Here is a 27,405-nt window from a genome sequence, read left to right as displayed (position 1 = left end):
CAAAGGTATCCGTCACAGTGTCTGTTCATTAATCCTCCACACGAAGAACATTTCCACCAAGTTTTGGTGGACATTCGGACTGGAGATGAAGAGTTTCTTAAATAAAAAATTTTCACTGGTACAGTCTGCATATTTTTGTATTGGGGGGAAAAAATAATCATTGAAAATGCTTCATAAAACTGCTTCGATCTTGATCCAAAGGGATGTTTGTTTTGTGTAAAGCTCTTTATGATCCGTTCAAGGAAAATATGAGCCCCTAACAACCATGTAAACGCTTGAGCCAAGCATGGAATAAACAATCCTTTTGAACCCTTTCTGCATATGTTTGCATCATGTGACGTGACAAGTTTCCAGGAGGGACAGAAACATGAAACAAAGGGGGATGGGAGAACCATGAAACAAGGATCTACCTTCTTTTGAATGAATTCAGTGTGGTCAGTATGGTGCTTCTGTTATATTTCTCACAGATCTGATGCTTCACACCTAGAAGAACCAGTTGCATGAGTCAAAATAATAATATTCTGATTGGGGCATGTAAATGCACTAATCCTCTCCCATTATTTTAGTTAGTGTCCTTGTAAACAATACAATATACTCTTAAAAAATCTATTCTATGCTATAGTACACCTGAATTTCATTGTATGCACTTTTTACCGACAATGAAAGGAATCTGAAGCGTAATCCTTAACTGGAATCTAATCGAAATTTTTTAAGCCCGAGAAATATTCTCTATAAATGTAGCCAATGTAATTCTTTGGATCGTCCTTTCTGGTTTCTCTGCTCATCCCCTTCTACCTTCACTCCAACACATCCCGCCGCATCCTTCTCGGTCTCTGTCTACCTGCTTTGCTCACGTTTTCCATCTTTGGTAATTTGGCCCAAGTTCATCTTGTCACCTAACGGATTCCTGTGCAAAGTGAAAAATGACATTTTGGGTCGGGGACTTCAAGGATGGTCAAGTTAATGAATGGCCACCAGATGGCCCTTATTAGGCTAATGTGTTCCCCCTCTCTGCAGCCCCAGCTCTCGCCTGGGGACTTCACTTGCTGGCAGCCTGTATGCATGTGTGTATGTGTGTGTGTGTGTGTGTGTGCGAGTGCTTGCATGTCTGTGTGTATTACCGAGTTAAATCAGGTTAACCAGAGAAGAAGATGGAAGGACACAGCATTTCCACTTTAAACCCGGCCGACATGTGTGTTTGATGGGGTCAACTGTCCGCTGCCGTCTCGGTCAGTCCAGCGTCCACCTGACCCCCGACCCTGCCCATCTGACAGCCTGACACCAGACGCCACTGCACTCCAGACTGCAGTTTACACTCACGCACACACACACACAAAAAAATAGGATTCAGAGAATGAGCAGTGAAGGCCTTTCCCCTCCAATCTGACAGCGCGTTAATTGCCTCATTTATAATCCCTGCTCATCAAAATGAATAATTGTTGTAATGCATACATCTACCACAAAGACCCTTTGCTAAACTCCGGAATTATGCTAAACATGGTAATTAATTGAGTTTAATTTATTAGATCGGCATCGGTGTATGGTGCCGCTGGGCCTTTGTGGTTCCATAGGTGAACCTGTTGCTACGAGCGATGAGAGCAGAGCTGTCAGCGTTGTTTCAAATGAGAGTCGGTGCTCAACAAGTTACTGGAGGCCTCAACACGTTGTCACAGTAGCTGCTGAGATTCATTAAGGAAAGATGCTCTCTTACAAATGATGCCTCTCTGGTTTTGTGAGCAGAATCTAATCAAACCGGCAATACTCCAACCTCACCTAGGGTCCCCCCTTCTCTCTAGCCTATGACAGCTTTTGGCTTAGAACCCCAGAATCTACTACCACCACTGACAGCACACACCTACTGTTGTCATTAAGTGAATTTTTTTGTTCCATACATATGCCCTGTGTATATTGCGCTACAGCCTGTAAATTTGACATAAACAAATCGGATCACAAAAAAATGGGAATTTGCATTTGTTCTTTTCCACCACCAATATGCAGCCGAATGCCATCGCCAAGTGTGGCTACTTCAGACAAAGAGAGCTCTCTTGGTCTGATTTGTTGTGGCATAACCGAGTTTTTGTCTTTTTTTTTATTAGGTCCACATTGTACAGGTGGTTTGACATAAACCTATAAGGCTGCTGAAATCTTAGTCTCTAAGTAACAGTAGTAGGTATGCAATTGAATTTTTTGAGCTTCAGTTTTTTTTTTTTTTGTTTGTTTTTTCCTTTCTACCATGGCCATGATACCAGCAAGGGCTTTGTTGGTTTTGGTTTGGAGTCTCCTTGGAGTTCAATTTGAAACGTTTTATAATTGCCATCTGGCTTATGATGTTTACAAAACCTTTTATATGTTTTATATCTCCAGTGGGTGTAGCTAAAGATTTTTTTTATTTGGTAATATATAAATTCCACCATGTGAAAAGTCCGCTTCTCTACGAGAGTCGTTTCCGCAGAAGATGCTTTGTACATGTGTGACTAAAACATTGCATGGAGGCAGAATTCTTTCATTGACACTCAAAGTTAATTACACCAGTACTGTTTCTACACTGTCACGTCAAAATGTGCATAATGTTTATTGAAAAACAGAACAACTTATCTCAAGTGGTATTGACCCCTTCACGGTTTGTAAACAATGTGATGGGGTGTTTTTTTTAGAGGGGGCGGGGCTTAACTGGATGCAAAACATCTTAAACACTAAAGCCTGTAGACAGCAGTTAGCATATTTCAATGGACTGTTTTGGCAAGAATGGATGAGGAAAAAGCATATTTCAAAGGATATACCAATACACTCATTCTCTGAGTGTCATTTTAAAAAGTTGACTCTGTCTGATGACACTACATTCACTGACGCCTACACTACACTCACTGGACAATTTGACCAAAGGAGGACACAGAGGAGATGAAGTCTGGTCTGTCTTTATCAAGTGAAGCCTCTCCAACAAAGTTATTACAAGAAGTAAGTGGAAGCACTGTGGAGTATAAAGTAGTAAATGCAACGTGGACACCCCTGAAACACGCAATTAACATTGCGTTAGCTAGCGGTTTGCATTAAGATGTAACAAGAGTCCCCTAAATGAGCATTAACTTAATGTAATTACACTCACAATTTAGTCTAACCCATAACCTTATCCAGGCTGAAACTGATACATTACATCATCTGACCTGATATCAAGTGTGCCGTAGTTGATTTCTCGTTCCAGTACTTTCTTTTAAACCAACCAAAGTTGTCTACGACTGGCAGTGGCTGGTATGTGATAAACCTTCAATTTCGTGTTTTTGATTTTTTGGTTTTTGCAGCCAAAACTACAGCAAGACGACATTTTCATGGTTGAAAGTGACTGTGTTAGCTTCAAGCTTCCCTCTGTTTGCCTGCAGTTAACATAATGACGTCACAGTGACATAGGCCGTGAAGGGGTATATATGTAGTTCTTACGTTTGGTGGAGCAGAAATGCGAGAACTGAATTGAGATCCTTCAGGTGCGGTGTTACAGGCGCAGGTGCAGCTAAGGGCTCTGTGAGCCAGAACATAAATGAAATGCAACTGAATGAGCAATTCATGCGTGAGCCCGGTTGCCACAGCAGACTAAATAGGGCAACAACGGCATGATTATCCATCACGCCGAAGATATAAAACTGTAATAAGGGAGTGGGGTGACCTCAGGCGGGGCTGAGATTTCTCGCAGTGTAGGTGTGGTGCCGTCGGTGGAGGTTGGAACATAATTGCTGACGCCACCACATTCCCAGGAATGACAAATGGGGGCTGAATACATCTGGAGGTGCTCTGGGGGACACTGGGGAATGGGCACATTGCTAATGCCACGATTGCCAGTTGAGGTTAGGAGGGAAGGAGGGAGGCAAAGCAACTCAGAGACCCCGAAATAGAAACTCTGCCTCAAACATCTCCATCATCCCTCTGCCACGTGGGAGGGGGGTCTGCATCCCCCCCAGTGCTGTAGTGAGTTGTACGTGCACTCTTTCAACTACCTTTTAGCTTTTGTGCTTTAAGCTACTGATTGAAGGGAAGAAACAATAACGGCGGCCCAGAATAGAAACGTAACATTCAGCTGAAGACAAACTAATAGCATGCCATACTGCCTGTCTGTTGAAATCACTACAGCGGTCAGGATCCTGTAACACAAGTTTCACGCTGCTGGAAACTCCTCCCAGTCCCACCTCAATAATACAAGACACAATGGGCTAATGCAGTTGGAGGACGGGGGCAAATGACATGTAACGGAGACAGTAGCTCACCATACGGAGTGATAGTTTCCCTCATACCCCCCCAGCCTAATTGGAGTGGATCGGCGCAGGCTCCAGCCTCCAGCCTCCATGGTTAAACCTCGAGAGAGGAGAGGATTCCAGGATCTCCTGGACACGTGGAAGCACCTCTGCTGCGATGAAATTGAACTGGAGCATGAGTCAAAGTACTGACTTAAATTGTCAATCAGCCGGAGTGAATATAAGAGGCTAATTAAAGTTCATTTACTCACTTTAAACTTGACCTTCCTAATATGTCTCCAAAATTTGCCCTCAGGTTGCTACAAAGTTAGATAACACTTCATCTCCACTCCACCACAGATACATATATATATATCCTTTTTTTTTTTCGTATCTGTGTGTCCCAGGGGTGTCCAGAAGAAATATTGCATTTATAATGAGGGAAATATTCAAATTTAATCTTTAAGTATGTAATATTACTTGAAATGCTGAATTCTATGTGCCTTCTTCTGAAGAGTTTCCAGTGATGCAGTGAAACAGAAGTGATACTACTGCAAACATTGGGATACTGATTACAAATTCAGTTAAAGTTCTGGGTTTGGGTTTGAACTCGTCTGTGTACGTTTGTGATGATGGAGAAGCTGAAATTACACAATAATAAAGGGTCAAACTAGTTAATTCACCACTAAGGCTTTTGAGGCAGAGCACTTTTAATCTGTTAATTCTTCCTAGAAATACATGCAGCTTTACACCGATCAGGCATAAATGTGTAGGACGTGTGTTATTCACTTCTCCTGTCCGTGTTTATTGTGTTTTTGTTGTTGTTTTTTTTTTCTTAAGACCACTCTTGGAGATGGTCTGAGCTTCTTTTTACGACCGCATTCTTCAAAAAGTGTGAATGTGTACATGTCTTGGCCGGACCGGTGGACCGCCTACTGAGCCGACGTCCTCTGCAGGATCCGAGTTTTGCGCCTAATCCCACACATCGCTGAAAGACAACTTCAGGACGAAGAATCTGAAGCAGGCCAGATTACGGCGACTCAGCAATAACACCTGTAATCTGGCTTTTGAGGAAAATGCTAGCAGGAGCTGGAGCCGTGTTTGTTGCTTCAAGCTGTTCGCAGCAGTCCCCTCCGCTGAGTTTATTACACACCTGCATGGAGACGGGTCTGATCAGGATCCAACAGCAAATGGCATTGTGTGCTTTTCCTCACCCCCAGACAGATTCGCTGTTTCCCTGGTGTCTGGGCACACCGCATGAATGGCTAAGGTAGATTCCACCACGGAAAAATGCAATCTGCTACTACTCTGACATTACAATCTGCACAACTGCAATGTGTGTAGATTAAAACCCATACAGGGTACATTGTACCGCGTGTTAATAGTGCACAGAATCGACTAATACTACATGCTTTTTAATATCTGGTGACAGTTGATTTAGTGTGACCATGATTTGCCAACCCAGTTAGTTCAATGCTGGTATAGTTACCTAAGTAGAAATATGCTACGACTTTATGTTTTCTAGCAACTTCCAGGCCAGTTTATTCTAGCTACGTACATGTGACTGGGTCACAGGTGTGATACATGCACAGTCTCCTTCTCCTAGTTTTTCCTTTACTTTTCAGCTCTTGCGCAGAAACGTGTGGGACATACAGGGTGTCATCACACCCGAGTATTTATTTGCAGCACAGACTGAATATAACTGCAAGTATTAGCTGTACATGTGACGCCTCTGAAGATCTTTTTGCCGAGCCTGTTGTGACGTTGAATGCATTTGCGTTTCACGTGAATTTGCGTTGAACACGGGGAAACGCCTTTTTTTTAAGAAGATGCGAAGCATAACATGGCGAACCTTAAAAGGGTCAGTCTTACCGGTTTTATAATGCTGGTTTATTTTAATTCTGTGCCACCATCTGTTGGAAAGTGTGTGCGTGCATACGTGTGTGGCGGACGCATATAGAGTACATTACAGTTTGCATGCTCTTATATTTGTGAATAAATGAGAAGGCTGGGCCGGAACTCTGAAAGGACACTAGAGTATGCATGAGTATGTTTCATCCTGTTGGGATAAATGCAATCACATTAGTTTTGTGAGCAATGCAAAGCCATGTCTACATGCGCACGGGGCCATATAGGAGATACGTTCCCTGGATGAGTGACTACTTTAAGAGAATAAACGAGGTTACAATAATGTAGCTGCAACTGGTGAAGACAGATGCCTGCAACGGCTGAGTGTGTGTGTGTGCTCTAGGATGGATGAGAGTTGGTGTGTGTTTATGGTGATGAGGTGTCTGAGTGTGTTCCGTAGACGGCGCGTCGGTGTTTATGCAGTGCTGATAGTCTCCAGGAAAACAGGGGGTGGGGGGGGGTGGGTTCTGCTGCTGCTTGATATTTACACACAGCAGCCACACCGTCTGGCAATGATGATGGCCCCCTCATGGCCCCAAAAGACAGCAATAAACCAAGAGAAAGAGCGAGCGACACGGAGCAGAGAAATAGACGGGGATATGTGTGAGTGGAGTCGGAGAAGTCAAGACGTGGCAGATTTTTATGGGGGATTTGGGGAGAAAAGGTGCAGACAAATGGCTGCAGAGCTGAACTGCAGTCAGTGGGTCTCACTGTTGCTTCGCTTTTATTATTGTCGATGGCTAATCAAAAAAATACTTCTTCATACGTCAGGACTATTTTTTTTTTTTTTTTTTTCTGTAGGAGACTATAAATAATACATGGACCACCTCTATCATCGGAGTCTCATCAGTTTTGACAGGACGGAAAGGGGCTGTTGAAACGGAAGCCAGCATTTCCCCTGCCACAGAATGTTGTGGAGGAAAGTCGGAGTGTCTCCGTGGGGAATTGATTATGCTCTTGCAAGGATCTGCTGGGACAAACAAATAGTTTGGGGAGACTTTATGCTGTGAGGGCCAAAAGATTCATTTGAGCACCATGGAGTTGAGTTTGTTCACATGAAAATAGCGGCGATTGGTTGTAAGACTGTTCAATTACTGCAGTTGAAACCATAATATAATCCTAAAAGTGGATTACCAGACTGATAAAATGACAAAATCCTCAGCCTGATTTGAACAGGCTCAATTTTTGTCAGAATAAGTTAGGATATTTTTTGAACAATGACATGGTCAAGGGTCTTTTACCATTTTCCTCGTTTTTCTTTGATTTGATTAGAGACTCAGATGATTAGAGATCTTCTGGCAACATAAGTTTTGAATCCAGCATGAATACGTAGATTTAGTGGCCGGAACGGGGGGATCAGCCTGGAAATGTTTTCATATTTGAGCTGTAGCTAATTCTAAAATGTTTAATTAAAATGTGTGTGGATGTTACAGTTTGTGCAGCTTCTGTAATGGGTTGTTATGCAACCTTACTGAATGAATTTATATTTGGTGAGAGAATCCTTTGCGTTTGATATAGGAAAATATGCGGTTTTTGAATTACCATAACCCCCTGTAGCTGGTTAAAGGGTGTAAGATTCAGGGGGATCTATAATAAGATATGAGTTCATTACCTTAAAAGTAAACCCCTTATTTCTACATTTGATGATATCCACCTTCGACATCTACGGTAGCCCTGAACGGACAAATTTAACTCTACCACAGCGTGGAAATGGAAACATGGAATCCTATAGTCTTACCTACCATATATGTAATATCCAGATATTTAAAATAACCTCAGCACTTTTTATATTATGGTGTCTTGTGCAGTTGTATGTTTTTTTTTTTCTTAAGTACGTACTGGCACCTCAGGGGAATTCACTTAGCTACAACAGACATCTTGCCTTGTCATAACAGTGTAATCACCCAGTAAAGCTCCTCTCCGTGCATTGCACAAACCATTAATAAAAATGTTTTTCCAACCATGATTAGTCAAGATGTCGGTGTTGAAGAAGGTTCATCTGCAGCTTCACCTCTTGATGCCCCTCGATGTAAAACACCGGCCCTTTAAGATTATTTTAGCACAACAGCAGGTAGCCTGCACGCAGAGTGGAATATATACTAATTATTCTCTGTGAAATGCGTTTAACAGTCTGTTCACACACAGGTGCAAACTTTCATACCATCATGAACTGCAGATTCTACGTTATTGGATTTGTGGTCGTGGACTCGCACACTGTACAGAACCTGCTACACAGGACCCCGATCTGAACTACAGGACCTTCCTGGTTTTATAAAAGGAAAATCTTAGAATATTTTATCAAACAGGACTGCAGCAGTCCAGAAAGTTGGACCTAATTTTTTTTTCAGAACTGCAAAGACTGTTGATGTCGCCAGCCATCTGTCACGCCGGTGGTCCGACCTCAGCTGGAAGTGGCCTGGTGTGATCCAGACTGGCCTAGACGAGGCAAAGCCAGCCTGGTGGGCTTTAGAAAGGCGTCTCTCGCCACCGCTGCAGTGCCAAGAGCCCTCGCAGCGACGGCTCAGCACCATTGATCCTTTTGGTGTCAGAGCCTCGGTCTAGCTTCAGTAACGGCAGGTAACCAGGCGCCAGATGGCCGAGGAGACCACCACCCACACACGGGCACAAGACCTTAGTGAGAGGCTGTTTTTTTTTTTTCTTCCAGAAACGTCTTTTACACACAACCTCTTCAGCGCACGCACCGTTCACTATTCACTGCTTGTTTTCACACACCCACAGCACTGTGAGCATCCACCTTTCCTGCGTTCATTTAATCATTTAACCCGCTATATTTAGAAGTCAAGTTTGCTTGGGCCTATATTATCAGCATGATCACAGCAACAAGTCTTGCTGTTTATCCCCACATTCATTCACACTTATTAGCCAATACGCCAGTGAGAAACAGCACCCTGCCGGCTGCAGGTTATTTAAGTCCTGCGGAGGGAACGGCAACAGAGCGCAGCGGTGACACCATGAAAGCTGCGTAAATTTAAATCACGATTTCAGAGCGAACGGAGGTGACACTGACCACGGCGAGGTCCAGAGGCTGTTTAATGTCAATAAGTCATGAAGGACATGAAAGGGTCAGGTGTGGCACGTAATGAGTTCAGTGCGGCTGTTTGTGAATTCAAGATCAGAATCGTAATGTTCATTTTGGCCTTGAGGTCCATCTTACGATTGTCTTTTCATACGTGTGTAATGAAGGCCCTCCTCATTACTTTCACGCCTGAGGGAAACATTCCACATTTATTCCGCGTTGTTAGTGTTAAGGTGAAAGAAAGTTGTATAGCTTGCTATACATTATATTAATGTATGTTGATAGCTTCATCTCAGCTAGCACTGATGGCCTGTTGTGCAAAAAAAACAAACAAATTAGTTAGACAGGTTAAGAAATCAGATAAGAAATAAGAAGTTGTCTGAAGTTGGTCTGAACAAAAACCTTCCTGGTCTCTGTTGTGATTTCCTTTCCTGGTGGAAAGTGTTTGGGCCAAAAGAGTACCTGGAGGAGCTGAAAAGTTCCAAGTATCACCAAGGGGTTGAGTTTTAAGACATGCATGCACCTCCAAATTGAGACAATGGTTTAAATGTGTGAAATTTTATATACTGTGTTGGTTTTATTCGTTTGTTGATAACTGCAGGTTATGAGGCTCAGTCTTCTCTATGTAATGGAACAGCTTGAAGGATATCCAAGACAGGATGCCAGCTAAGGTGGTAACCTTTAAGATTTTCATCTAAATGTCTATTGTCTCAATCCATCGCTGGATAATGTAAAATAATGACGATTGAGCTTAAAGCCCTGTGTTGAAAGTATTGAAATATCTACACACTTGCATCATTATGAACTGGGTGACATTTAAATCCTAATAATGTCTGTAAAAAATATTCTACTATGAAGCACTCACAGAAAATTAAGTGTGTTTTGTCGGTGAGCTTGGAAGTTAATACTTTCGTTGTAAATGTGTCTACAAAAATCTTTGTCACTTTTTGAAACTGCTGAGTTTGAAACATAGCAGGGAGCGGTGGAGCTCGAAGGAGCAGCCGCATTGAGCTGTTGGATGAAGAGCTGCAGGCCATGCACTTGCAACCTCTCAGGGACGTACCATACCATACCATACCATACCATACCATACCATATCATACCATACCATACCATACCATACCTTTCACTGTAACTGCTCTTTGTCTCTTCTGACTGTGTGCAGCATAAGATCAGATCACAGCTGACTGCTTTATTAAGACAACAATACTTAGTTTCGCACCCCTAGACTTCTACGACTTGCTGGTGTTAAACAACATTTAAAACGACTGAAGGTTTCGCCAAATGAACCAGGATGGAAATAATATATCACCACTTTAACAATAGTTGTTTCTGCTGAGACCTCAGCGTCAGCAGCCGCGGTGTTTGTCGTGGTTTTTGTGCTCGTGTTCATTGTTGGTGAGTAACAACCTGACTGGTTTGCACCTGCCTCAAGTACAAGTGATCCCGACAGTATGTTTATTTAAAACTACTCATAAACTCAAAATTACTCTCCTCACTCTTCACTAAAAGTTATGCCTACAGGCACACTGTGCTCTCTAGAGCTGTCTTTTTTTGTATATTGATTTTTAATTTACCCTTGGAATGATATGGCTTGTTGTTGTTGCTGCTTCTCTGTGTGTTTTCTTTTTATTTGCTTCTGTTGCCATCAGGCTTGTTTTGCTCAAGTATTCAGATCCTCCAGTAAATACTGCAAACATGGGTCCTAAAAAAAGCCTAGTGCTGTAGTTTAGGCTAAATTTACATTAAGTGTCGAACATTCAAGTCGTTGCACAAGACGACGGCACTCGGCTGAATTATATTCCTTACGCTATTGGTCCATTTGTATTGATTAAGACTGAAGAAGCATTTTGTGTTGCGTCCGTTAATTTGAACTATCTTGCACGCTGTGACAGATTGTAATACTGTGTTTTGCGCGTAATATCTTAATCTGTACTGCAGTGCAAATTTCTGGTGATGAATTGCACCTCTAGTTATTTAGTTTCCTCAGATGGAGCACTTGGGGAGGTGCACTCAGTTACTGTAAGTTATTCCGTTCGGTTAAATGTGCGACAAACGACGCTGAAACCCGGACTCATTAGAAGAAGCAGTGTATATCTTTATTATGTGCTATGTACATCATTTACAGTATGATACAGCAACAATACACAGTTATGCTACACAGTCAGGATTGCACGGTTTTAGAGTTAGGCCACAGCGGTCGGGTACCGTGGTTATGAGACATAACACTGAGCGTACGGCGAGTACAGCATACATCTTTGGCTTCATCTGGGTTACAAATCACAGACACAGAGAGGGGAGCGCTGAGGGCTAAATAAATTAGAGGAGGTGCGTTGCTATGGCATGTTTTCTGCGTGTATGTTTTCTGTTGAGCCCCAAATCCTTGCCGCTATATAAGGTCACGAGGGTGAGAGCCATTTTTTAAAAATTAATTGTATTATCAAAGTCTACTCATTTGTGGTTAAACTATTGTTTCGAGGCCGCCTCCCTCCTCCCTAAATCTACCATTCTCCTCCCGGCAACATACAGCAGCGGCGGTTACAGCCTACAGAGCGTGGAGGTGAGGGACAGAATACAGAGAGAAACTGAGAGGACAGAGATTGGATGAAAGATAGATGGAGAAAGAGAGCAGTAAAGAGCGGCGGAGAAGGGAAGTGACACGGTGAGCTAGAGCGAGCGAGAGGGGAGCCGACAGAGAGATGGATGCAGCGGGGTCGCCGAGGTGAGGAGATGGTGTAATGATTAGATCACAGATACCCTTGAGCCTTCCTCCCGTCCCTCCCTCCCTCCCTCCCTCCCTCCCGCGCGCGCACACACACACACACACACACACAAAAAAAAGTCTGGAGGCGCCCTCATAAGAGGGGAAGGCCTGCAGTTGTAAATGGCCCCGCTGTCAGGGTTCATCTGGGAGGAGGAGGAGGGGGTGAGTGGGAGTGGATTACCAGAGTGTGCGATTAGAGAAGCCCACTCTGACTCTCCGGTTCTTCCAAGATGGGATAGAGATAGAGGCTGGTTTTGGATCGCACCCTAAAGACATTACAAGTTTAATGTCTGACTGTTCAGAGGCGGCACATATTGTGGGTAGAAGGAGGGGAAGAGAAATCCTCTTAGTGCACACAGAGTTCCCTGAATATTGGAAATGTTGGGCAAAAGTCGGGAAAGATATCGCGGTCAATGTAACTTTATTGTACAATCAGATCCCGCGTGTTTTGGTCTTATCGTTAACACTCTTTCTTTCCCAGTCACAGACGCATGTCTGAGGCTGCTGCTGCTGCTGCTTCCTCAAATATGGTTCACCTCCTAATCAGATGATGTCATCTCCAAACTTCACCAAGGTGACTGCTCTGAGAGGGAGAGCTGTGTTTAGGATGCTTCCATCTAGTGGTCACATGAAGACACTGTTGATTATAGGGTAGTGGAACAGGGAGGCGTCACGATAAAGAAACACATTAGACTGACACAATTTCTTCAGTACAGAAATTGAACAATCAAAAAAAAAGAATTGTCTTACATATCATGAAGGCATGGGGTGGGGTGACGGGGCTAGCAGGGGGCTATCAATGATTTTCAAACATAATGGCTTCATTAAGAGCATAGAAAAGCATATCTTTGCAATACATCCTTACTCACACTCACAAAATATATTCCTGCAACAACAGTCAGTGGTACCAATGTAATGAAGACATGGGGAGAGGGGGTATGTAGCGGCATCCCCTAGTTAGCGGCAAGAAGCTGATAACAACTCATCAAGTCACACTCTGAACAATGTGGTCAACCAGGGAACACTGCTTCTTTCTGTTTTACTTCTTGTATTCTATGTACACTGCATGTTAAATTAGCAGTTTGCCTTACAAGCGAAGCAATGGACGATGTTAAAAAAAAAAGAAAAAAAAGAAAAATGCTGTGTGTTATCTGAGGAGAAACTGAAAATGCAGCCAAAGAACAACTTCAAACTCAAGACATCAGAGAACCAGTTCAAAGTAGTGTTTTGACCATCTTCACAGGAATCCGATTTTACTCTGTGGTCAGGTGATGTGGCAGCTTTCCTGTTGCTCATTGTGCAGACGCATATCACCGGGTCGTGAGTTAAATAAAAACGGTCCGTATGTACATATTTAAAACAAAGGCGGTCTGAAAAGTGGGTTTTACAGCAGGGAAAGATGCACATACGCCACCTGCTGAGGAGTCCTCGGCCTCACCTCCCAGCCACACACACAGTTCACTGTTTTGGACTTGAATCCGTTTTTTTTTTTTTTTTTCCCCTCTTACTGCAACCGGAGGAACATTTCTGAAAGCGTTCAAAGTTTCTGTCAAAACTGTATATTTGAGAGAATATTTTCATGAACAGCAGTTGCAGCTAAAGAGGCCAGGTCTGTACCGAGAGCCTGAAGAAAGTCTGACAAATTATTCCGATGCATAGTCTCGAGGAAACGTTGCAAAAAAAAATCTGAGGTCACAGCCTCTCAGTGCAATATTGGCGCGCTCTGTGAGAAGGCAAGCAATCAAACACGTGATATTCATCATTCCTGTAAATGATTCAGAGGAATATGGAGGTAAAAAAAAAAAAAAAAAGACAAAAAATAGCAATATGTGTTTTGTGTTTCATCTGCTTGTCTTATCTTCTCTCCGGGTTAAGAGGGGAGGTGGCTCCCAGGTAGCTCTGACAAGCCTCTAATGCCTCCAGTAAGATAAACCCTCTGCGAATGGGCTCATGTTGACAGAGCTGCCACCGATAAGACCAGGAGATCGCTAACGCCCGAGACAACTAAAAACATGAGAGGCTGGTTTGGAGATAAAGAATGTAGGAGGTGGAAGGAAAATAGGAACAACAGCGATCAATTGCTGGCAACTGTGCAGCGATGCTATCCCTCCTCAAACCTCCCTCCTGTGAGAGTGCGTGCCGATCGTAATCTGAAAGAGGGAGGAGAGGTGGGCTGTGGATGTTTATGAATGCGGGTCATCGAGTCATCAATAACCGCCTGCATTAGTCGAGCAAACGCGCAGGCAAGGTCAAAGCCGACTCGAGCCTCATCTGAGTGGGGATGAAAGGGGAAGGAAACGACGACTTCTACTACGGCGCGGGTCTCCTCCAGCTCTCAGGTGACTCCGTTCCCACGCTGGGTGTTGAGGGGGATGAATGGATGAGCGGATGAATGGAATTTGAGTATCTGCTCCTGACAGGTTTTGGCGACGGTCGACTTGGCAGGCGGAAACAGGTGGGAGTTGAGGGGGGGGGGGTTGCAGCAGGCTGGGCCAGGGAGTGAAGGATGAATTATGGATGGACGGAGGAAGAGAGGGGGGGGGTTGTCTGGCGAGGTCTTGTGCCCCGCTGACAGGCAAGCTGCTAGTTGGTGGAGTCGCTTAGCCGCACAGAGTCAACCAGAAATGATCGGGCATCTTTGCATCTGCAATGTACTACAGCCCTTTCGTCACCCAAAGGCCTCTGGGATGGTTTTAGGCAACAGGGCAGGAGGAGAGTGAAGCCGCCTGCCGTCCACTGAGAAGTAACACTGCAGCGGCGCAGACGCTCCTCACTCTTTCTGTCACGGTGTGTGCACATTTGCTTACTCCACTGGCGCCACTCTTCTTTAATCTTGCTCTTCTTTCCATGTCAGACCTTTCACTCTTCGCCCTCTTCCACGTATGTGGATGGGAACCAGCCCACCTGAGAGGACAGAAATGGAGATAGGTCACAAGAATTACCTCTGCGTACTTTAGCTTGCAGAACATCAACAGCCCCGCAGAAAAGACTTTGTGCACCCCCTCCTGCAGTACCCCCACGGACCCTCAAGGGGTCTCGCACCAGTGTGCCAGTGTCCTAGTGTCCCATATTATATTTCACATGTAGCCCATGGTAATGCAAATGAGCATTATCAGTAATGGTAGCTGTAGAAAGTATTTATTTTTTGAGAAACGCCAGCTATATTTTTTTTAAAATTAAGTCAACACCATTTTTGCTTATTAAATTCAATTGAGCCCGTATAAAACATGGTACATATTTGATTTTAAGATTCAAAGAAAACTCTGAATTATCCCCTAAAAATACCAGCACGTTGGGCTTGACACTAATGCACGGCCTCTAGCTAGGATAAAATATAAACTAATGAAATTCAAAAGCCCAAACCAATATCAGTATGTTTGGAGAGCCCGACAAGTTGGGTCAATAATATATTTTCATTTAACTGCAAATTTTATCGGTCTGATATGGATAACCCCAGAAAAGTGCTTTTCAATAGACAGAGGCAGCTGTTTTTCTTCCCAGCAAGTAGAACCAATTGTTTTTATTGGCTGATGGCCCTAAAGAGAGACTAACAGCTCTCCACAGACTCTCCTCAGCCGCATCAACACACACATCGGGCTTAGTAAAAGAGATAAGCTTCTTTATTTACCACAGCTGTTCACGAAACACACTCACGGCACAGGCATATTACTTACAATCACATTCAGTCTGGGAGTGGGAGTCGGTACATATATTTCCCTGCATTTAGAACCTGGGCTATCTAAGCATTGTACGCCTGATTATAGAGCGCTCGTGGCACTGGCAGGGCTAATTTATGCAATGACGAGAAGATGTGTGGAAACAAATCTGAAGAGTTACTTCCAGGTCTGTTATTATTCTCGAATAGCCTGTTTTAAGCGCTCCCTAAAATTGGATTGGAGAATTTACAGGAGGATTTCCAGGTAAACGCAGCTAGTCTGAGGAGCTCTGAGACCAATATGAAAGCAGCACTTAAACTCTGATACGACATGAACTTGGACAACCCCCCCCCTTCAACCCACCCTCCCCAAGTCACCATTCACTGCCACTTACCCTGCCGTTGACCTCGCCCCTCCACCAGCCGTTGGCTCCGGTTTTTGTGTATATCTTCACCACGTCTCCCTCCTGCAGCGAGAGCTCCCGCGTGTCCCGCGAGCTGAAGTCGTACCGCGCGATCGCCACGCCGATCACTTTGGGTGTAAACACTGAAAAAGAGGGGGAGAAAAAAAAACATGCAAACAACATATGAGGTTTTGTTGACTACGTTTAGGATGATTTAAAAAAAAAATGCAACAGGTTCACAATTATACACACACACACAGACAGATTGATATTTAACACATGATGTTATTAGATATTTAAACGTGTCTCGTTGTGGTAACTCTTATGACGTTGCTTCTTTCAGGTGTGAAATATTCTTGTCACAGTTATTATATAATTGTCTGATGGCAATTGCCTGACCTAGACGTGAGCAGTTTGCATGATCATTAGCACTGTTTCCATTCGCCGGTGGAGAAACGGCTGGATGGAACAAATGGCATATTTCCACAGTCTAACAAGGTGGCTGGAAAACAAGCAGCCAGAGAACTACAGCAAGAACGTCTTATTGGTATGAGAATAATTGTCAAAAAAAAAAAAGACGTATCTGTAACTGATTAGGCATAACATTATGACCACCTTCCTAATATTGCGCAAGTCGCCTTTGTGTCTCTAAAACAGTTGTGACTCATCAGAGAATGGACATGGGCCCTCTGAGGGTGTCCTGTGGTGTCTGGTAACAGATTATTGTTAGCGGGGGCTTTTGGGTGCTATGGGTTGAGGGGAGGGGCCTCTGTGGATCATCCCAGAATTGTCACGAGATGATCAATGTTATTCTCTTCTCCTGTCAGTGGTTTTAATGTTATGGCTTATCAGTATTGCTGTTTTTTTTTTTTTTTTGTAAAGAAATATATATAGTGGAAATTTGCATTAAAAAACAAACAAACAAACAAACAAACACAGGAAGAAATGTCCAAAGATACACAGAACAAAATTCTAGTGCCTCAAATCAGCATCGAATACATTTCAAATAAAAGTTCATATAAGATAAATTAAATAAGATAAGATAAATAAGGTAAATTTCAACATTAAATCTTTCCTACATTCTATAAAATAAAACTGTACATTGTAGAGCTAAAATTACATCCATGCTTCCATCAGCTACAATTTTGGTCCGTCATTTTACTGCTGTAACTGCTAAATCCTGCTACTCTTACTTAACACCAGTGCAGGATTTATTCTTAACTGTCCTAACATAATAAAAGAGATGTATAGCCCGTTCCCAACATATATAGTTATGTGTAGCCCTCAGCTTTACTTGAAGCAGTCCAGCGATAGAGTGTTCTGACAGCAGCGTGTGCGAGATTAGATGTCTCCTGTCGAGGAGACGGCGCTGTGAGAGACAGATGTGGAGCAGGTAAGCTAGTTACCACTGCTCCATCCCACCCTGCCGGCTTCCTTCCTCTTCCAGACACTGACTGGTGGGTCGGACTGGGCTGAGCTGACAGGTGGAAATGGAATGTCAGACCTCTACAACCCGGCCGTGGGGATAGAATATCTAATATAGAGGAGCTCTGTGTATTTGGACACTTCCACCTTTATTTTGACGGACAGACACACACACACACACGTACACGAAAACACAACCAGACTCGGCCGCACAAACCTCCCCCTAAACACGCGGCGCTCTCTCCTCAAAAATGTGTCACATGCAACTATGTACACACACGAACTCGCACACGCCGCATGGCTAAACATGCATGACTAAACTACACAGTATCTACTCTCCACACAAGGTGACACGTATGTGCGACTACGCGAGAGGGGAGATGTGCGACGTGGAAGAAGCTACGTGACAAGATGTCAAGGCTGAGGTTCGTGTGATGATGCGAACGCACTGAGCTACAGCCAGCATGCACAGCAGCCTTGGACATCAAAGGAGAGGAAGAAGCGGCATTGAAGAGACGGACAGAGAGAAGCGATACCTGTACCTGACCAGAAGGGAGCAGAGGAAGGAGGTACAAAGCTGTAGCCGGCAGGAGTTACAAGAGAGAGGCCGCAGAGCAATGGGGCTATGGCAGGCCAGGCGGGGGGGGGTGAGGCGGAGAGATGCGAGAGGAGACAGGGCAGGGGATGGGGGAGAGATGGTAGAAGGAGAGAGAGAAGCATAGGAGAGAAAATAAAACATGTTTTTTTTTTTTTTTTTGTTCAGATGTATAAAGGACACAGTCGCAGCTTGATAAAAAATAAATGGCGATAGGCGCGCGGGGAGCGCTAGCGAGCGATTCTTCATCCACAGCCACTGGTAGCAGCTCTGTCACTGATGTGGTTAATTAATTTGTGCCCCTGAGAGCGTTTACGCAGTTTGGCTTAATGCGGTTAACACTCCAATTAGAAATACACATTTTTTAAACTCAAACACGAGGCATGAAAAGCACAACTTTGTCAAAAGGTCCTGCGACGTCTTTAAAACCAAAGGTCAGAATGTTGGTTGCTTATGTCTGCGGCCGTCTGTAGTTCAGTGATTTTTTTTTTATCAGTTTTTGCTGTTTAAATACAGTCGTGTACATAATTCACAAAAAGTGGTTTTGAAGATGTAAAAAAAAAAAAAAAAAAAAAAAACCCTCATAAAAACGTACATTCGTCACCTGTCGCATTGTAGCGACAGTTGGTCACTAATGGATGGTCCGGGGTCTGGTTGCTGCGGTAACCGTCTTGTCTAATTCCCACCGTAAATGATTCCAAGGGGAGAACATAAAAATGTCTCTAGGTGATGGATGTAGCTCGTTGTGACCCTTTGTAGAGGGGAAGCTGTGGATCAGTGGTTAGACAAGCAGCTTTGGGAGCGAAGGGTAAACCCCCACCAGTTCATTTAGGTTCACCCAACGCCTGCTATCAACATCATGAGTCTGGTGGTAGGACCCACATTCAGTCTATAGGCCACCACCTCAAAGATGAACTTATCAACTTCAAGCAACTTATCAGCTCAACTTGGTGCCAAACCCCTTGGTGCCACCCAAGGTTTTTCACATCAATCAATCCTTCAACCCTCTGATTTCCATTAATATCAGATGGTTTCTTGTTGTTACATCATCCTTCAAAGCTCATACACTGAACGTCCAAATGAATCTACTGTTAAGACGCGGCGACACACGTTGTCTCCAGTCTGCATCATTAATGGAGGATGACAAAAAGCATGCGGTGCAGTGACGATTATGGCAAAGGCAACAGTTTCATATTTGCATATCCATAAAGACGATAATATAGCAGCTGTTTTATTTTATCTGATCTTGACAGAGATCAGAGAAGTTTATTTCATATTCCATTAATATGCTTCATTCCTATGGTGAATGTTAGTTATGCCCACGGTGCTTTTATCCTGCAGTCAGTTTGAAAAACAGCCCATTGGAGATCCTGCATTTGTATTTCTATCTGTCTTCCAGTTATTTCACACTGGCACAGGAACAAGCTAAAGGCATTGATCCGGTTCCAGCAACATCTCAGAGTTGGCAGAGCGAGTGCCTTGCTCTGGGGAAATAGAACCTCTAACCCTGAAAGTATTAGCACCTTAGCCGTCGTGCATCAATTGGAGTCCACTGGATTATTTTGGAATGTGAGGTTGGCACGAGCACAATCAGGACAAACCGCTGATGCTCAAAAGCTTTAGCTCAATGGCGTTGCTGAATAGAAATATAGATGAGGATAAGCTCAATAAAGAGAGCTGGATTAAATGTTAAAGGCGGTGAATTATTTTTGTCCAGAAAGGTTCGCACCGGGGTGAAAATAAAAACAGACAGACAGCTGATGTGTGCTTTCTGGAAGTGACAAATACAAAAACAGCTAAAATCACCAATAAGACACTCAATAAGAACATAGAATAGAAACAGAAAATAGAAAAAAGACGCTATAGAACTACAAGGCATACCAAACTGACACAAATTGGCACAAGGCAACTACAAACAACCTCCACCGTATTGGGTAATTATGGGGACAGTGGAGGTACCAACATTATTTTATGTTACAATAAAGTAGTTTATTTAGATTTACTACACTGAATAAACCGTTTATTGTTTGCTATGTGCTACGGTTCCAAGAACCAGGACTTTAAATTTATCATGATTTATTTGTGAAATTCCTTAAAGCAGTGCTCCAGTCTACCCCTGCAGACGTCTCCAAATCCAGCCCCGCATACAAGCCTGTGCTTCAGCCACAGGGAATAGAAAATCTAATCCACACAATGGCAGATAAATGCCCAAACTTTATGAAAAATTGCGCCGCTCCCAACAATACTGCTGGCAAGTTAACTGGCCTGGGTTATTGATATGCTGCGAGGAAAGCAGAGCTCCGGTGGATTTTAAAATGAATACTAATCAGCGCACTGAGAGACAGCTCAGCAACCCCTAATGGTGTCTAGGTATGAGAAATATGAAGAGGGATCGCCCTCCACTTCAAACAGCCACCGAAACACCAGCTGCATTTTACATGCTTCGTTTTTGCAAAATCTGATTTGTGGACCACACCGGAATACACAATGTGAGCAGCCTGACTAATCGAGGAGACTGAGAGCTCACGCATACACATGCGCTGTATCGTTTCACAAGAGACCGAAGATGAGAATCCAATCAGCAGCCCAGTGTCCCACACGCAGGGCTAGCTGAGACCGTTATATATGTATTTATGTTTCGGTTAACACCTGTAATGTTGCTTTGAATGAAGCATTAATTGGGAGTTTCCCAGCGGTGTTCTGGCAAGACAGAAATCAAAACAAGAGTCATTTTTAAAAGTGAAAAGGGAGTAAATGAAGTCTGCACACCGGGAGCAGGCTGCCGACAAGACAGAGGACCTCAGTGGAACAAAACTAATTTGGATCGGAGCTGTCTCGACTTGTGTTTTGAAGCCGAGTTTGAACAACAGGCATCGCTTCAGAACAACCAGCAACAACAGCGTCGTGCAGTCTGTTCACATTTCTCCTGCTTGAAATGTAATCGTCAGCAAGACGGGGACTTTTATTTTCCACTACAAGCAGTGGCGTGCAGGCTTCAAAAGAAGTCTCGCTTCACAACTAATTGCGATAAGTCATACATGTTAAGTTAAACAAATGGCAACGCCATATTGCCTGGCCAACCGACTGGATTAACACTAAAATAATCAGCCGACGTGGTTGATATATTCTCACCTTTTACGTGTTTAACTCCTTAGAAATACCCTTCAACACAAACTAAGGCAATGAAACACTTTTTTTCATATTCACCCCTGACCGTGTGATGGCAATTTGACAATGCTCTGCTGTTCTATCTGTTGCTTCACTTCAAAACATCGTCTCATTAAGCTCTCGGTTCAAACATCCCACACCTGTTCACTTCCAAATCAGAAAGAAAAAAACAAAAAAAAAAACATCTGACATCTCACTTCCATTCAGCGCTGATAAATAACATGTGAATGCTGAGAGGAATCAGGTTCGTAGCGGTAATGACTGACAAAGTCGTAGAGTCGAGCGGGAACAGCAGCTGCATGCATAAATAATCATCGTCGTGCTTCACTGCAGTTTTACCCATCAGAAGTGTCGGTGACAACAGCTGCTTTGTCTTGAGGTGTTGGGGATTCGTTCACAACCGAACAAACAGCTCAGTCTTAACATGGGTAGGAAAAAAAAATAAAACAAAAAAAAACGTGCCACTTAAATGTTCTCGCTAAAAAACGGACGGCAGCAAACGTCAACATCGCAACCTTTTGGAGCTCTGGCTGGAAGATTTCAAGTTGAGACTTGACATTTAAGTAATATCACATTAGCATCCTTTTTACATGATGAGTCTTCTTGTGAACTGTCTAGGATCGAAATATTAAAGGTACAACATGAAAGGTTTGCCTCCCCCGCCTGGCAGGGACGGTAATTACATAAACAATCCGGTTAGTCAGTTCTCTCCAATAAATTTATCACTTAATAAACTTAAATCTTCTTAATGAGACAGAAATGCATGTATAAATACATAAACAATAAAAATGTAGTGATAAATGTAATGTATGTCATGTAATGATGCTATAAATAGACAATTAAACTGGAGTTCAAAGTAAAATCAATACAACTGTAAATACATAAATGCAAAACAACAATTTTTTTTTTGTTTTTTAATAAAATCATCAATGCCTCTATTTATTAATGGCATCAATGTATCTTTCAGTCATGTCTTAATTCATTTTATGCTATAACTGACCCTGACTTCAATAGTCCAGTTCAATAGTGAAACTGTGTTATATTTTGTGTGAGTTGCTGTTGCTGTGGCAAACCAATCAGAGCCATTTGATGCAAATCACATCGCTACCAGAGCTGAAATGTCACCACAGACATTTAAAACAGAGACGCTGTGAATTGCAGAGTGATTTACCTACTGACAGATGTTCATCAATGTGAACTGTACAGCTAATGAATTAATGTAATAACTTCTGCAGGGGTATTATACATCATTAGCATAAATGCCACAACCTTTTATGTTTTGTGTAGTTCATTTTGAAGTTAACAATGACAAAATACACACTGCTGAAGGAATATTGCATAGTGATGTAATAACAAATAATCCAAAAATGAGACATCAGATACATTTAGAAATGATAACTGATCTACACTCACAGGGGGTAAAATTAGACTTAAATCAAGTGTAAAGTTTACTTTCTAGTAAAATTAAACATTAAATGACAACATTAAATTTACAAAATTATACAAATCAAATTTTAAATTAAAAAAATAAGTAATAATGGATGATAATGTGATTTGGATTCTATCAAGTCAGATTATAAACTGTTGTGGATGCCCGGCCACATTGTCCTGCTCACCCTCAAATCAATTCGATTTGATCTCCAGTAATCGGCCGGAGAGTGTTATCACCTCTAATGATATGCTCAGTGGATTCTCCAACCACCGTCTGACAGTCTCGTCAAAACCAATTATTGTCAGAGGAGGCTGGACTGTTTCTTAACAAACAGCTACACAGCGCTTTCAAGTCGGTGAAGATGAATTAAAGCCGTAAGTAAGCAGACTCGAGAAGGATGATAGATGAGAAAACAGAAAATAAAGCAACTGTTAGAACCAGCGCGACTGTTAACAATTAAGGGACTGACATGGAGGTGAGTCCACTGATGCTTGTAGGCTTTCTACATGCATGACTCTTGGTTTTGTCAAAGAGAAACTTAATTGGCAGCTGTTTTGATTTATCAACTGTTCCACCTTCTCAGACTTTTCAGTTTATCCGCATTATATGATAGTCGACGTAGTTACAGCCCCAGTCACGTCAAGAGCTTTATTCCTGCTCTTTTAAACATTGCTCCACAGTGCCTCTAGTGGTCAAAAACTTTACTGAACAGCTTTAAGGAATCAAACGTAGAGACTTAAACATGATGTGAGATACCATAACACAGACAAAAGTCATCACCATCCAGTTGTGGTATTTTAAATTGAATAAATGTGGGTGCGTTTTTTTCTACTGTCATTGATTCTTGGTTTACTTACTGTTGCCACCAGCTCGGTTGAGGCGGCGCATAGCAGCGTTCTCTGGTTCCCGGTAAGGAAACTGCAGCGTGGTGTCCAGACTCCTAAAACCTTCTCTCAGGGAGTGGTGTTTGTAGTACTCAATGAGCTCCTAAACGCATACACAAACATACGCACGAATACGTTTAAAAACAATTTTGCAGTCATTGGTATTTGTTTGTCCGGTGTGTCACATTACTGGAGATAATTAGTTTGGAAAACCACAAAAATGCACATATTTATAAATGTTTGTTTTCAGCTGTTGTGACAGTCGTCGTCATGAAACATCTGCACCATTTGCATGTCTGTCAAATCACGAAGAGCATGCTTGAATCTAATTATTACTGCAATACCCACCGCTTTTCATTTCCTTTTAATGCAGAAGCAAAACAAATCATTTTCACATGCTGACTACACATTAGAGTTAATACACCATCACATTCTTCCACCTTTTCTAATGTTATGCAGCGGGATTGTAATCTGAGAAAAAAAAATACACCCCTGGCTTTAAAAAAATGTGTTTTTTTTTCTAATATATATTGAACTATAAAGGCACTACAATGCAGGAGCCATCAGGTCAGAATAAACATGACTCTGTTCGTGGTTATTTTTGTGCAAGTTCCGATTTTGACACTTCATTAAGTCAACAGGATGATTTATTTATGAATTGCAGCGGTGGAAATTACAAAAATAAAAAAAAAAAACAGGCTGGAAAGACTCACTAATATGCTCCTGAACTTCTTGTTCTCTGCAATGTAGAAGCAGCCCTCCTTGGTCAGGATCTTTATGTGCTTCACGTCGTTGTTGTACCTGTGGGCCATTGAATAAGTTATGAGTGTAATTTCCCTCTCTGATCACCGCCATCGATCGGCGGCTGGCCCCTGGCCCCTGCGGAGAGCCTGGCCATTGCAGTAATGCATAGGCTCCCAGAGGTTGGTGACACGAGAATGATGGGAGCTCAGGAGCACATCTGGCCATGTGTGGAACCGACTCTCCGTGTTTGCCACGTGTTTGTGTTTGCATTAGCAGGGAGGCTGATGCTGGTGGGTCTCAGGCTGCGAGAATAAAAACTGTTTAATGTTTGTCATTCAGTGTTGCTTCATCAGCAGCACCGCTGAAATACTATGCATTTTTCTGTTCCTTCAAGTGATTTTGTGGAATGTGTCACAATTCAGGTGAGAATTGGTGAAATCGTTGTTGTTTTTTGTTATCTGCCACTCCGCTCTCATAATCTTTGTGCTTTGGTACAGTCTTGTTTTTTTTCTTCTTTTAGAAACACAAAAGGAGAGGCATGTTTCAGACTTTTTTGGACCTAGAGAAGAGGTCAAAAAGATTGTTTTCCTTCTACAGGTCCCAAAAAATTTGAATGAAAATAAGTTGGACAATCAATGTGTACAGCGTCAAAAAAACACACAAGGGGAAAACAAGAAGAACATCGGATGAAATTAAGAGGAAGCACGAAGGAAAAAAATCGCTCCTAATAAAACTCTATCTCTGCTTACGCCCTCCTCCTCACAACAATAACCGGAGCCATTTATGCCACTCCTGTCCCAGTTAAACTTTCAAACGTGCTAAATATAGGCACAAAAAAACAGCCACCGCAGTCAGTTTCTGTATGGTGAATCAGTTTGGTAAATAACACTGCTAAATGGATTGCGCGCTGTATTGCCCGTTTGACAGACGCAACCCTCGTTCCCTCTCAATCCTCCTTAGTAGATCAGCTTTGTCATGAGTTTGCATGAGCATTCAGTCATAGCGCCATATTGTACATACTGTACATACTATACACTAAATGTAATAGTCATTTTCTTAATGTTACAGTTGTTAAAACCTGTGGGTATATACACAGACATTTCACAAACTTATTTTAAATCTCTTACAAGGTTCTCTAAATTGTTGAAGAGCTAAATATGCTCTCTCCTCCGTGGCTAGGACAATGTGTGTGGCTGCTTTCATGCTTGGGGAATACAGCAAGTTAAAAAGCAACAATTTAATACTTAGAACCGGGGTCTCTCGGCTATTTGGACAAAATCATCAAAAACCCTCGGCTACGGTGAACAGGGAGCGTGGCAGAGGACATTTCCACTTTTCAAACGGCGTTCCCACCGCTACGTAGCGTGTCACTTTCCGCCCCGCGTTCCCCCCTTTCAAGGGGAGGTTTTAATAACCTTGAACAGCCTCACATTAATTTCCTCCTCTTTTCAGAGCTCAAAGTCTGTGTGCACACATGCAATTAAGACTTCAGCGCAGATGGAACACGACGGCACTGCAAGCGGTCCTTTCCGCGAGAGAGGGGGAAAAAAAAAAAGAAAAAAAGAAAAAGTTAAATCAAGTTTAAAAGGGATGTTTCGGGCGCCTGCAGAGGAGCACGCTTACTCCTCGCGGAGAAGAGGATTCTGGCTCGGAGACGGCGAAAGATGACGGCTCTCTTTCCGAAGACGAGCTACAAAGATCGCTGGGGTCACTGGCAAACCAAGGTTCTTTGTTAATTCCTCATTAGCGAGATTAAAATGGCCGCGTGCTTCTAATAATAACCCGCTAAGATTGTTTCCGCGGGTTTTAGGTCAAACTGTAATGAATACTATCCTGCACCGTGATTAGCATAGTTTGGTCAGAGACTATCTGTGGTTAACCACGCTCCCAGCCTCAGAGGAGGACCACATCAACCTTCCAACCTACTATAAATCTGTCAGTCATGCTGTGTGGTTCGTCCTGGTCAATACTGCGGTTTGGCTAAAGACATCTGATGAATCTAACAGACTTTGTAGCCACAAAAAGGGAAACCATAACAGACAAGCTCATAATTCTACTCAAAAACTACTACTTACTTTATGCTGATGGCATACTCTGTGAACTCTTTGCTGCGATGGCGCACCAGGTAGGTGCTGTTCACCCTGTTGATGAGCTCCGCCTCCGCTTGGAGCCTCTCCATGGGGCCTGCAAACCTACAACACAACGGCCAAGGAGACTTCACTTCCGGGTTATATCTGATTAAGTCCTACAAATAAATATGCGACGTGTTTCTGAGGAAATCCCTTATCAGCCCCGGGAAGAGGCTTTCCACTGAACTCCGATGCTTTTCCACATGAATAAACACCTCTTTGCTGACACACGCCCAAAAGGAGATGTTTCGTGAACATACGTACCAAGGTTGAGAGGAGTAATCGACAGGCTTCGGGACCTGGAGCAGAAACCGAGAGAGGACATGTGTTTTTGTTATTTTCACGAGGCTTATCCAACAACCACATACACACCGACAATAAAATCCAGTGCTTGGCGCCAGTTCCGCAACTCTGTTTTTAAGCTGATGTTTTCCTCTTCACGACAAAAAAAAAAAACATGCTTTTTACACTGTGCAGCCTCTATAAAAGCAGCTCAACGCTCTCCTTATCTTTACAACAGAGAGACGCAGTGATAATAGTTTATTATCTACTCGAGGCATCGTATTCCTGAAGCAGCTGAGCAGAGTCTGAATTGTATTTTATCGAATGAACATGACAATCTGGCAGAGGACGGAACAAAACAAGCAATAGATACAGCAATAGATGGCTGGTCCTCTATCATTTCCTTTCATTTGATAAATAAATTCAACAGTGAAATGCCTTAACTGCGTAAAATAAGCCGATCTGTGCTCGGAACAGGAAAAAAAACAAACCCATAGGCTGTTTTTCATTTCTCTGCCAGATATATAACGAACCTCCCTCCACCCGCAGAAATCCCCCAACCATCCCCACCATGGGAAAGTACGTGTTGGGTTTGTGTGTGTTAATCTGAGTGGCACTAGAAGGAAATGCTACTTACACAAGGGCAAGGCTTCACAGCATCGCTTGGAAAGAAGCCAATCTCTTTCGTCGACAGGATTTTGCCCTGAAAGCACAGAGAGATGATTGCGTTACATACATCTGGCCCATTACTGTACGTCTCC

At 43.0% G+C, this 27,405-nt stretch overlaps 1 protein-coding gene across 2 annotated transcripts in view; it reads right to left on the bottom strand.

Annotated features, from left to right (window-relative positions):
• Positions 1 to 11,236: 11,236 nt before the first annotated feature.
• LOC124995643 (guanine nucleotide exchange factor VAV3) overlaps positions 11,237 to 27,405 on the bottom strand; it is an 84,496-nt gene continuing 68,327 nt past the window's right edge. Inside the window, exons 21-28 of one of the 2 annotated variants that reach the window (XM_047568158.1) lie at positions 27,282 to 27,347; positions 26,627 to 26,661; positions 26,309 to 26,425; positions 24,203 to 24,290; positions 23,463 to 23,592; positions 17,953 to 18,033; positions 15,977 to 16,128; positions 11,237 to 14,830 (exon numbers count right to left, since the gene is read on the bottom strand). In XM_047568158.1, the coding sequence (XP_047424114.1) occupies positions 14,786 to 14,830; positions 15,977 to 16,128; positions 17,953 to 18,033; positions 23,463 to 23,592; positions 24,203 to 24,290; positions 26,309 to 26,425; positions 26,627 to 26,661; positions 27,282 to 27,347 (714 nt within the window). In that variant the 3' untranslated portion in view covers positions 11,237 to 14,785. The remainder of the gene's footprint in view (positions 14,831 to 15,976; positions 16,129 to 17,952; positions 18,034 to 23,462; positions 23,593 to 24,202; positions 24,291 to 26,308; positions 26,426 to 26,626; positions 26,662 to 27,281; positions 27,348 to 27,405) is intronic. The other variant, XM_047568159.1, reaches the window with a different exon arrangement.

The sequence above is a fragment of the Mugil cephalus genome, chromosome 18, assembly GCF_022458985.1.
Source record: "Mugil cephalus isolate CIBA_MC_2020 chromosome 18, CIBA_Mcephalus_1.1, whole genome shotgun sequence".
In the NCBI taxonomy this organism is placed as follows: Eukaryota; Metazoa; Chordata; class Actinopteri; order Mugiliformes; family Mugilidae; genus Mugil; species Mugil cephalus.
Note: the sequence above shows the minus strand (reverse complement) of the source record. Positions and strands in the feature narration are given on the sequence as shown.